Below are 12,106 nucleotides of genomic sequence, written 5' to 3' on the forward strand. Positions count from 1 at the left end.
TTAACAATGTGTGTGTGTGTGTGTGTGTGTGTGTGTGTGTGTGTGTGTGTGGGTAGGTAGGTAGGTTTGTGTTTGTGTACGATAGCAATTCTGGGTATGTTGGTGTGTGAAAGTAGCAGGGTGGAGGGGGAGTCTGTCTCTGTCGATCATCTGTGTAGCTGTGTACTGTACCATACAGCGAATTGTCTGCATGGGTCTCCATGCCTGTACATTTGGTGGCAGTAAAGAGAGAATATTTGGGCTGACAAGAAACAATATGCTCAGTCTTTTAAAAATTCAGTCCAGGTACATTCGGGACTAAACTTCATAACCTGTTTTGTGTTTTTGTTGTGTTTTTTCCTACTTAAAGTTATCTGTGTTTTTATCACTGACTGGACAAACATGGATGATAAATACGTGTCTAAACTGTCACCTACTGTTGATTTTTGGGCAGGGATGTACCTGGTCATAATTGGTAAGTACACTGCTTACCCTATTTCATTATCATATCGGGTCGACCGTAGGTGGGAATCTGAAATTACTAAGATTAAAATTTTGAGCTTGCATAGATACATTTTAGGACAGGTGATAAAGGTAAAAACCCATGATTCAGAAATAAGCACTTTATTAAGCCTCAAAATGAATATTCTCTTTGTTGGTCCAAAGAGACAGTGAGGAGGCAGGGTTTTCGTGTCAAACTACCTGTTTCTGTCTTATCAGCTCCCCATTTTGTGCATACAATATTCTTAGTTTGATTTGCTTTACTTCTTGTTCCTACTTCAGAACTGATAAGAAATCATGTTGAAGTGGTTTGGCTTGAGTGTTGTTAACAAAAGATCTTAAACACAGTCTATCCAACAAGCACACCACATAATTGATTTTTCATACCAAACACTAACACACCATATAACATTCAAGTACATATTACAGTTAGGTGTCCCCTTTTCACAGCCTTTACATATAGGAGCTTTGTATCTCATTCACTTTGTTCTCCATGCCAACTTCAGTTTAGTTGGGTTTTAATTTAAATCCATTTATTTATATCTCACTAGATTTCTCCAGTGCATTGTATTTTACATAAAATTATGACTGAGGTTGATATGCCATCTTCTGAATGAGGTGAATGAAGAAATACCAATGTGCTGAAAGAGTGCCAACACAGTGAATGTGTTCACATGTGCACAAATATCCTGGTTATAATTATCTTGTTAACTTGGTTAGGATCTAGGTTTTGTGCATGTGAACACCTTATTAAACTGGATGAGCCCTTATTCCGTGTTTTGAGAATCCTGGATATCCTAGCTATACTCCATTAGAAAAGCAGGATACTGTAGCATGGAAACACCTTATCCAGGTCTCTGCAGTAGTTGGTTCCACACAAAAATGTTGGATAATTATGTAATGATGACGAACAAGCTGAAATAGAGATCATGATTTGATTACGATTGACCTGGCAAAAGTTCAAACGATTCATTGCATCTCAATGTATAACATCCTCTTGTCCAGTTCATGATTCCCAGTAAGTTCATTAAATCTGAAATGTGCCCAGATGCCCACTTTCAAAAGACTGGGTGTGTTTGTTAATCACTTGCTACTGATCTCTGCATCCTTCCGCCATTTCTTCCAAAATATAAAAGTAACATTAGCTTAACGTTCATCCATAATTCAACGCCGGAGAGAGATGTTTCAACATAACATAATTTTTCAACTTAAAACTCTTTTTTTTTTAATTATGTCAAGATGGCTGGAGGATACTCTCATATTAGACATGATTTCTATGAGTTCAGTAATAGAAAATAAATAGCTCAAGGAATTCTTGAGCGGGTGATCAACATCTAAAAAAAGGCAGGATTGGGGGGAAAATTAAATCTTACTAACTCCACCTTTTCAGTCATTACGTTTGGTGTATTATTCAAGGAGCGATGAAATCTAATTTTAAGGAACACAGAGAATTAAAAGAATTAACAAAATCCTTGGTGTAGGAGAAATCAGGAAAATGTTCAGGTAGTGCTGGCAAACTCTGTGTGTGTGTGTGTGTGTGTGTGTGTGTCTCTCTCTCTCTCTCTATATGTGTGTGTATGTATGTTTGTGAATTGTAAATGTATACCTCCAAGGGAAGTTTCATCATTTCATTAGCTTTGCGGTGGGGTTGCTTTGCTTTGCCAGTTCCCTTGGTGTAGCCATGAAGTAAAAGAACAATAGGTGATCCAGTAATCAGTTAGAGCATCAGCGCACAGGCCATTGTGGGGAGATATGGGGTGAAATAAGGTTCAGCTGTCACTGGGGACATTTTCCTTAAACACAACCACACATGGCGGAGAGGAACTTTAAAACTCCAGTTCACATGTTCTCTTTGTTCTGACCACATGTGTTCATGCTCATGCCCGCGAGACAAAGGGAGGCAGAACAAAGAAGCTCTCTCTCTCACACCTTTGCTTTTGTTTATCTATTAAATAACTGCTTGTGTATATATATACTGGTTTCTATAATTTTGCGTAAGATTGAATGTATCGTCAATCTCTTCTATGTAACTCCAAATCCTTCAACCTACTAGCTGTTGATGGTAATTTTGGTTATAGTTATTAATTTCATTATAAATTAGAGTTACAAATTGATAGTTTAGTGTATCTTTTGAGAATTTAAATTCTATGATTTATTACTAAATAATAGTAATAATAATTTACAACATGTTTAATTTAAATATTTATACCATTTAAACCTTAATTTCGTACATAAGAATCACATTCAACATGCAAGAAACATTTTCAAAAAATACTAATTATTATAATGATGAATAAGGACTGAATGCAGAACACTTGTGTCAGTTAACGTTGCTCTGGGAGAGAAAATTCCATTAGGACTATTGAGGGACAAAAAACTAATGTGCTTTTTCACAGATTAAAAGGACAATTTAAAAATGAAGACGTCAGCACAATATTTAATGTTGTATCAATCAAATTTCCATAACCTTATGTAAGAGAGAGATATTATGTAAAAGTGGTTGAACCCAGAACACATCAACCAATCTCTCTAATGGAGTAGACATCATCAGTAAGTTTATAATTAATGGTCCAATATTTTTCTATTTTTAGAATCACATGAATGGTAAGCACTTTCCTGCATAGCAGTAGAAGAAATTATTTTTCAAACATGTTATCTATCACACATTATTGGTTACCTGCTTAAAAGTGTAGATGAGATTCACTATAAATTTGTGAACCAATGTAATTCTCTTATCCCGACTCAGTGTCAGCATTAGGGGCACAGCCCTCAAATGGTTCAAATGGGAGTTTCTAAGTTTTCTTCATCTTCTGCCCCTATTTCTTGTGGGGTCCCCCAAGGGTTCATATTGGGCCCTTTTTATATAAAGTCTATGATTGGGCCCCATGCTTTTTTCACTGTACATGGGGTCCATTTTCAAGAAACACAATATATCCTTTCATTGCTTTGTAGATAATATACAAATCTATTTGCCTGTAAAATCCAATGATAAAGCCGCAACTCAGTTCTTGCTTAACTGCCTGAGAGGTCTTGAAATCTGGCTGAATCAGAACTTTCTCTGTCTGAATGAAAGTAAGACTGAGGTTGTTGTGTTCGGTCGACCTGGGGATTTAAGTGCTTGTGTAGATGCTCTTGGTTCATCCATTTACCAAGAATCTAGGCGTGATCTTCGACAGTGCTTTTAAATTTGAAAAACAAATTAGTTCTGTTGTAACGGCAAGTTTCTTTCAGCTGAGATTGTTGGCTAAAGTCAAGCCCTACCTGCCAAGACTTTGAAAGAGTAATTCATTATTTTATAACGTCTCAACTAGACTACTGTAATTCTTTGTATGTTGGAGTTGGTCATTCATCTCTTGATCGGTTACAGTTAGTCCAGAATGCAGCAACTCAACCTCTAAGAGGAACTAAAAAGCTTGAACAAATTACCCATGTTTTAGCTTGGCTCCACTGGCTTCCTGTCCGCCTTAGGACTGATTTTAAGATTTTATTGCTTGTCTTTAAAATTTTTAATAGGTTGGCACCTTCTTATTTATCAGAAATGTTCACACTCCGGTCAAAGCACTGAGGTCATCCAATCAGATGCTCCTTGATGTCCCCAGATACAGGTTAAAAACTTAAGGTGATCGAGCCTCTTCAGTAGCTGCTCCTAATCTTTGGAATACTTTACCTTTTTAAATGTGCTGTAAATAAACTTGAATTTGAACTTATCGGATCTTCATCCCCTTCCTTTAAATTATACATTATCACTCCATAATTAAAATGTTTAATAACCATTGTGTTTGTATCTATAAGTTACAAATCATTTAGATTATATATATATATATATTATAGTGTCCGTCGTTGGCAGTGTTTAATATTCTTCTTTATAGCCTATATATACAGTATGTATAGTATATATATGTATGTATAGTCATCCCCAGTAGAAAAGAAATTCTGTAGAATGAGGATTTAACATTTTCCAATAAGCTGAAAGTAAATATTTTTTTAAACACATTTCCTCATGCAACAAATGGAGAACCATTGTTGTTTGTATAAAGTAACTTAATTATCACATTATTAATTAATTATATTTTTATTGTTTATATATGTGAATTTGTGCTCTGACAACATTGCAACCTAAAATTCATGGCAATGGGCGAGAGAGAGAGAGAGAGAGAGAGAGATCTGATCTGATGTAAACAAGTATCTGCCACTACATAAGTTTCCTCCTCACTAGAGGACAAGCTGTCCAGGCTGGACCCTGATACTTCTCACAAGAGGTGTTATAATAACTATCACAATAGAAAGTAAACTCAATCGAGCGTGTCTTTATTCCCCTGCAACAAAGTCGCAGACATCAGTGGGAAGTCCCTCGGCAGTCTAGGCCTAGAATAACAAAGGGATGGTTTAGGGCTTGCCTGAGCAAGTCTTAACTACAAGCTTTATTACAGAGAAAGCCTTAGCCTTGTTAAGCCTACTCTTAAATGTGGAGATGGTGTTTGCCTCCCGAACCCAAACTGGGACCTGATTGTTGTGATTGCTAAGGTGACCATCGTCTAAGCCAGCTATGAGACAAGGATTGTTCCTTTACATACTGAACAGTATCCTGAAGTTCATTGTCAATGTCTCCAATGAATGAGCATTCCACAGTCATCAACATATGGCTTACCATTTATCAGTTCACCCTCAAAGACACCTTTGAATGTAAAGGCAACTACTTTAGCATTAATGAAGAAAATGACTCTCACCATCATCTGATTCAGCTGTCACATACATTTTTTTAGGTACAACAAATCCAGAATAAAGAGCAGTGGCTGGGGCTGATAATGTGCAATAAATAAAACTATTTACAGTTCATCCTGCACAAGGCAGAAATGTAACAATGTCACATATACTGTGTATATGAAGGTGGATCAAACATAGATATTCTTAAATGTTTAATGGGGTACAGAGGATCCTAGTATTTATTTTCATTCTTTACAAACATTACATAAGACTAATAAGGTAAGCAGAGAGTTGTAAAAAAATCTTGAATGTTCTCCACTTGTTATCCTGTACTTTCACAATATTATTAGGGGTGTGGGCTGTATTAAAAGTATCCACTGTTCTCCCATGCTCATCTCCCAATCACACAGTAACAATGAGCTATGTGCTGTTCTCCAATTCTTACTCTGTGTTTACACATAAACAAGAAGGCATGTAAGGGGAATATAATATAAAAGTGTCTATTGTTTTGGGTTATTTTCTGTGTTGCTCTCCTTCTTCTCCTTCTTCTTCTTGTCCTCCTCTGACAAAGATGCAAGTGATGGCCACTTCATGCTACCTCCTCTTTCTTCAGTGTTTTTTGGCAATAAAAGAAAAAAACAAAAAACACATTCATTCCAGTAACATTAGTTTACCTATCTAATATGATGAAAGCCAACTCTGTGTCTGTTTTGTCAGTTCCAAAAAACCCCCCGAAGGTTTCTCTGTGACTCCAGGCTTGCTGATGTTGACTGTTGCCGACATTGATTTGATTCTCATTTGGCCTGATGGGCTTCAGCACATAAAACTTTGTTGTTGGTTTTTATCCTTACATGGAGTTTATGTTGGAGATTGTGTTGTGCTGGGACCCGGCCGTTTTGTGGTGTTAGTGGACTGCATTTCTTTAGCTGCGGTGATGTCGCTGTAGTTGAATGGAGGCTCGGGAGAGGGCATGCAGCAACATCCCGACACGATACTTGACATGAGAAGCAGAATAGTGGCTGATGCAAGCAACAGAGAAAACAGACGTGTGCTTCATTTCTAAGTGAGGTTAGAGCTCATTGACAAAAAGGAAGTAAAAAAGCATCTTATTTATCTTATTGCAGTACTATGGGAGAGGAGTATGTTGTGCTGGTAGCTTCACACCTGAGACCTTGTAACACTAACGAGTCACATGATACTGGGGAGGGACAATGGCTAATTGGGCCCAATTTGGACATTTTTACTTAGGGGTGTACTCACTTTTGTAGCCAGCGGTTTAGACATTAATGTCTGTGTGATGTGTTATTTTGAGGGGACAGCAAATTTACACTGTTATACAAGCTGTACACTCACTGCTTTACATTGTAGCTAAGTGCCATTTCTTCAGTGTTGTCACATGAAAAGATATAATTAAATATTTACAAAAATGTGAGTGGTGTTATTGTGTCATTGGTTCCTGTCTGACAGCTCACAAACAGCCAGCCTCCACACACTATTTTGAACTCTACAGAGTCTGGACTTAACCAAGCATGGTGTAAGAACAAACTAGACAATCCTGAGGGATGAGAAAAACCCACAGTAAGTGAGGTCAGAGAATAGCAACAACTGTTGAATTTGCTGGGAAACGCATTTTAGAATACACAACATATTAAAACTCAAATAGAAGAGTTACAGCAGCAGAAAATCAAGTTGAACGCTGTCTGCTAAGAATATAGAAGGTATGAGCATGTCACTGAGAAATTAAACTGCATGCTCTAATTAATATTGATATTTGTTGGGAAAGGGTGAGAGCAGTATCAACTTGGAAGACTTGAAGTCAGTTTAGTTTTTAAGAACCACCATGAAGGCATGAATCCTGCCTGGTGTCACCAGCAATGGGTGAAATCAAGCAAATCTCTCAGGTAACAGGTATAGCTAATTGTCAAACTGTTGTTTTGAGATGTCACTTCTTGTTTCTCTTTCCTTTTGCATTCTTTCTGCAGCCATCCTGTCTATCTTGGGCAATGCATCAGTCCTGGTCAGCGCAGGTCATCGCCTCACCCTGCTGAAAGCTCCCGAGCTGCTGACAGTGAACTTGGCCATAACAGATATTGGCATGGCCCTCAGCATGTATCCTCTGTCCATATCTTCAGCTTTTAACCATGCCTGGATTGGAGGCGACACATCTTGTCTCTACTATGGCGTGATGGGCATGATCTTCAGCATAACCAGCATCATGACTCTGGCTGTGATGGGGATGGTGAGGTACCTGGTAACAGGAAGTCCACCCAAGGCAGGTAGTGTAATCTCAGAAGCACTGAGTAGAGCCATAGTGGATCACACTACTTATATCAGTCTATGAGCACCTCCACAAGTGGTTTGAGAGTCACAAACCTGTAACTAACTTTTTCAATGGTCGTAACCACAATCATTCCTGAATTTTAAGCAAGTATTTTAGTTGCCTAACCCTACCTATACATTCACCATGATTTATTTGCCATATCCACCATTTTCCCCTAACATTTACCATAGCATATTTGTAATGCAAGGATATCATAGAATGCAAAAATTGAAATGAAAAATACTTTATGTTAATGAGGTTTTAAAGAATTCCGAGGTTCCATCAACCTCCTCCTGCCGAAGGATTGAAGATATCTGAACTCAACTGCCAAACAAATACAAAGCTCCCTCATTTTGTCTGCCGATATTACTTTTTTAAACCTTTTCCTCACTGGCTGTTTTTTGACCATCTCTCCTTTGAATGTGCTGGTAGAAAAGTCTCTCTCCCACTCCTATCCTCCCCCCATCACTCATGTGGACAAGCAAATCCACCTGTTGCTGACTGGCTGGTACAATGTTGTGTGGCAAGGACCACTCACTTTCTTGGTTTTCCATTTACAGAACAGGGGCTGTGTAGGAAAAATGGAGAGCTAGCAAACCGCGAGGAAATATTTGCTGAATTAAAAAGTGTATTTAATTGTAGTCACATACTATCCCTTTAACTAAGATCTAAGGTTCATGTTTGTGTGGGGATTAGCTATCACAGAATCCTCCTTTCCACTCTTATTCTTTATGCAAAGGGAGGAACCTTTTCTGCCAAATCTAATGGTCAACTCCTCTCTGACTGTAATGCCTCCACACGGTTATTATTGTATAAAACTCCTCATTACGTGCTGTGCCAATGAAAGAGGTTATGTACACAAGCCTAGTTGCTGCTTATGCTTTATGATGCAAAAGTAAGTAAATGCAAAATGTAGTCGGAGTTAGAATATACTGTGGTGCAAAGTAGTACTGTATCTATACAAATCACAATAGTGCCACATAGGTGACATACTGAATTTCATATTGATAAACTGAATTTAAAATTTGTTTGTGCACAGGTATCAAGTTCCAGAGGAGAACCATCAGAATTGCGATCAGTGGGATCTGGCTGTATGCTAGCCTGTGGGCCTTGTTTCCTCTTCTGGGCTGGGGCAGCTATGGGCCAGAGCCATTTGGACTTGCCTGCTCAATAGACTGGACGGGCTATGGAGAGTCCCTAAACCACTCCACCTTCATCATGACCATGTCTGTACTCTGCACATTCATCCCCTGTCTGGTCATCCTCTTTACCTATTTTGGTATTGCCTGGAAGCTGCACAGGGCCTACCAATCCATCCAGAGCAATGGTTTTCAATATGGCAAGATTGAGAAGAAAATCACTCTTGTAAGTATAATGCTGTATTGACTCTTGACTCTCTAAAAAAACATAGCTCAGCAGCAGCCCTGTTCATGTAATACTGTGTGTCAGGGTCAAGTAGAGGCATATTTTGAATTTAGATGTGTAGAGTTAGATGGAAGAATGATGGACAGGTGACCAGCATCTATTTCTGTCCTACTGTTGATTGCCTAGATTTTTACTGGATTTATGGCATGTGGAATCTCATCCTATACAGACCCTGTTAAATCCCAAATCACATGAAAAAGCCAGTGCAGCCAGCAATGTGTTAGTCAATCTCTCAATACTTTCTGACTTCCCTTCGATGTCTGTGGCACTCAGCCCTAAGTGCTTCCATTCCCACTGAGGATTGGCTACATAGGCAACACTTGATTACATGAGATTTGCTGACAATAGGAGAAACATAGAATATCACGAGACTTTTCCATTAATTTGCTTAAGCCCCAAACACCAACTAACACTGATGTCAAAGTGTGTGCATTAGAGAGAGTGAGGGGGAAAGGGCCAAACCTGCGACATCATATAACAACATCTTACACATGACATTTGCTACTATTCTTGTTATTGACTTATTTTGAATCCATTACTATGAAGGTGAAAGGTCGTGGCTGTCAAAATGAAGCTGCCTCGATGAAAAAAAAAACCTGACAAAAATTGATTATTAAAGTGTGTTTGAAGCAGATTTCAAAAGCAAAGGTTGTAATTCGTTTGTATTTGATTGTAAATATTGTGATTGTAAACGTTGGTCATGCGTCAGGGAATGTGACTTTGCAGGAAGTGTAAGTTTAAACAAGAGTAAGGATTGACAAAGATCAGAAGTGAAAGTGTTTTCACTGATCTGCCGATTTTGCTTGACAGCACACAAGGTCAGCATCTAGTCACCTGGGTTTTATGAGAACACAACAGATTTGTTTGTGTAGCAGCAAATGCCCTGCGGACACTGAGGGTGTGTATGTTTTTACCTCTAACATTCATTTTCACTTTGTTGTCCCACACAAATGCTATTTTTATTTTTATTTTTTACCAAATAGGTTCCAATTCAGTAGGAATCAGTCATCATCAAAATTGATGCCTTTTATCTGTTTCACTCTATCACTCTTTCTTTCCAGACGACTCAATGTAGTTTTATCAGTGTTTACTTAAGAGGAGGAAAGCCAACAGTTTTTATACTTTAGTTTTTGAATAGATTAAACAAAATCAATATGCAGTTTAGAGGTTTTTGGTACCATCGGACAGAGCAAGGCCTCTCCTTCTTGTCTCTTCCCAACCCCTAATTCTTCTTTTGTTTCATCTGCTCTTCTTGTTTCAGGTGGCTGTGATGATTAGTTCAGGGTTCTTTATTGCCTGGACTCCCTACGTGGCTGCCAGCTTCTGGAGCATGTTTCACTCCCAGGAACAGGGCCACATGGCTCCATTTGTCACCCTGTTGCCATGCCTCTTTGCCAAGAGCTCCACCGTATACAACCCTTTAATATATTTCATCTTCCAGCGTAACTCCTGGCATAAGCTCCTGTGTTCCCAGAGACCGATGTTTTGTTGTTCTCATCATTCCAGTTCACCTGCTAACGGCGGGAAGCTGGAAGGCAAAGCTGTCAAAACTTCTGAGTCCACCATTTTTGGAAATAGGACTTATGAAACCAGTGTGGATCTAATGAGATCTTCTGGCAGACAGTCTGGGAGTGAGATGTTGCCTTTGGGCTAAAACTGTAATGATGAAGTCTGCGACCTTGTTTGACCCTTTAATTTGCCATTGAAGAGGTATGGGTTTCTAGAAAATGTTGGGAAATTAATTTATTTGCTTTTGTGCCAAGAATTAGAAGAGAAGATCAGTATTTCATGTATATATGGTAAATATGTAGCTAGAGCAAGCAGCCAGTAAGCTTATCTTAGGAGAAAGGAATGGGGGGAACAGTTAGCTTGTTTTGTCCAAACCATGGATGTATGGACCATAGAGTGACCGTCCTGTGCAGCAGTCCTGAGGCTCGTTGCAAACGTAACAAAATCCACCTACTAGTATCTTTAGATAACTGATTAAATGTTGCAGTGTTTATGTGCCAGACTATTTCTCTGTTGTGCTAGCTGTTTCCCCAGTTTCCAGTCTTGGTGCTAAGCTAACACGCTCTATCTACATATTTACCATACAAACATGAGTGGAATAAATATTTTCATCTAACTTTCAGCAAAAGAGCAAATGTCAAATTTCTCAAAATGTGGCGGATGAAATAATAGAAGATGAAAGATGAAATAAGCAGAAAGAGTGGATTGTATTTCCACAGATCAGAGCAAGAGCTGCATAAGACACAGAAAAACGTAGCATAAATATTATTGCTTACTTTTGAGTGTGATCTTCCCTTTGCTTCCCAACTAATTAACGACAGTATGTGTATGTCTTTGGTGAACTCTAAGTCTACAATTGCCATGATATCCTACGCAGTGTAGCTTGTGCTGCATCGTTTTCCCAGCATGCTAAGTTTGAGGTGAACTGGCAGCCTCAGTAAATGGTAATCAGCTTTAAATTATGGTTTTCATGGCTTAAACATATCAGTGACTTCTGGATCTGACAACTTGAGCAACTACTTGTCCAAACCCGCCTTTTCATCCATACGTTATCATTATGCAAACCATGCAACCTCCTGTGGCTTTCACATACATATACAATTTTCCTATCATGCTGACATCATTGCACATAAACAATGCAGCACAGATAGAGTGGATCATACATCCCTCCATATGAATTTGGCTACAGGGACACACTGTTATGCCCACATGATTTGGTGCACATGAAAAAAGTATGTCAGATTATGGTATTTCGAGCTTGAGAAAGAAGAACAGCTTGCAGCATAAGTATGTTTATGATAAAAAAAAAAACAGGAAGATGGCTACACTGGAAGGATAATGTGGACAGCATGTGTTGTCTGATTGATTGGTATTTATACTTCCTGTTATTCACCAGCCTGGACTGCAAACAAATTGAACATACAATGCACAACTGAGAGGGACAAAATGGCAATGGAAAATTTACACTTTTAGAATGACCTGAATGGCATGATCATACATCTGTTAAACATGAAAATGCACTTGTGTTGACTTGTGTGTGCATGTGTTTGTGTATAAATCACAATAAAGAAAAAGGTAATACATTAACTTTTTTATCTATGTTCCACAGCTTGTGTCCCCTAATACGTATTGGTCTTAATTGGTTTAGTTGGAATTTCTGTTTTTTCC

At 38.5% G+C, this 12,106-nt stretch overlaps 1 protein-coding gene across 1 annotated transcript; it reads left to right on the forward strand.

The window, feature by feature from the left end:
• Positions 1 to 300: 300 nt before the first annotated feature.
• opn8a (opsin 8, group member a) lies at positions 301 to 11,427 on the forward strand. Its single transcript, XM_038727444.1, has 4 exons — positions 301 to 454; positions 7,167 to 7,460; positions 8,544 to 8,869; positions 10,191 to 11,427. The coding sequence occupies exons 1-4, from the start codon at positions 382 to 384 to the stop codon at positions 10,581 to 10,583; spliced, it is 1,086 nt and encodes a 361-aa protein (XP_038583372.1). The 5' UTR covers positions 301 to 381; the 3' UTR covers positions 10,584 to 11,427.
• Positions 11,428 to 12,106: the final 679 nt, after the last annotated feature.

The sequence above is a fragment of the Micropterus salmoides genome, unplaced genomic scaffold, assembly GCF_014851395.1.
Source record: "Micropterus salmoides isolate LMB-PRFRI ecotype aquatic unplaced genomic scaffold, ASM1485139v1 Ms_hic_scaffold_18, whole genome shotgun sequence".
NCBI lineage: Eukaryota > Metazoa > Chordata > Actinopteri > Centrarchiformes > Centrarchidae > Micropterus > Micropterus salmoides.

Excerpts from the sequence above, each read along its gene's own strand:
- opn8a (XM_038727444.1), top strand. The coding sequence starts at position 382 with ATGGATGATAAATACGTGTCTAAACTGTCACCTACTGTTGATTTTTGG. Across the intron at positions 7,461-8,543 it reads AGGAAGTCCACCCAAGGCAG|GTATCAAGTTCCAGAGGAGA; the intron begins GTAGTGTAATCT and ends GTTTGTGCACAG. Across the intron at positions 8,870-10,190 it reads TTGAGAAGAAAATCACTCTT|GTGGCTGTGATGATTAGTTC; the intron begins GTAAGTATAATG and ends TTCTTGTTTCAG.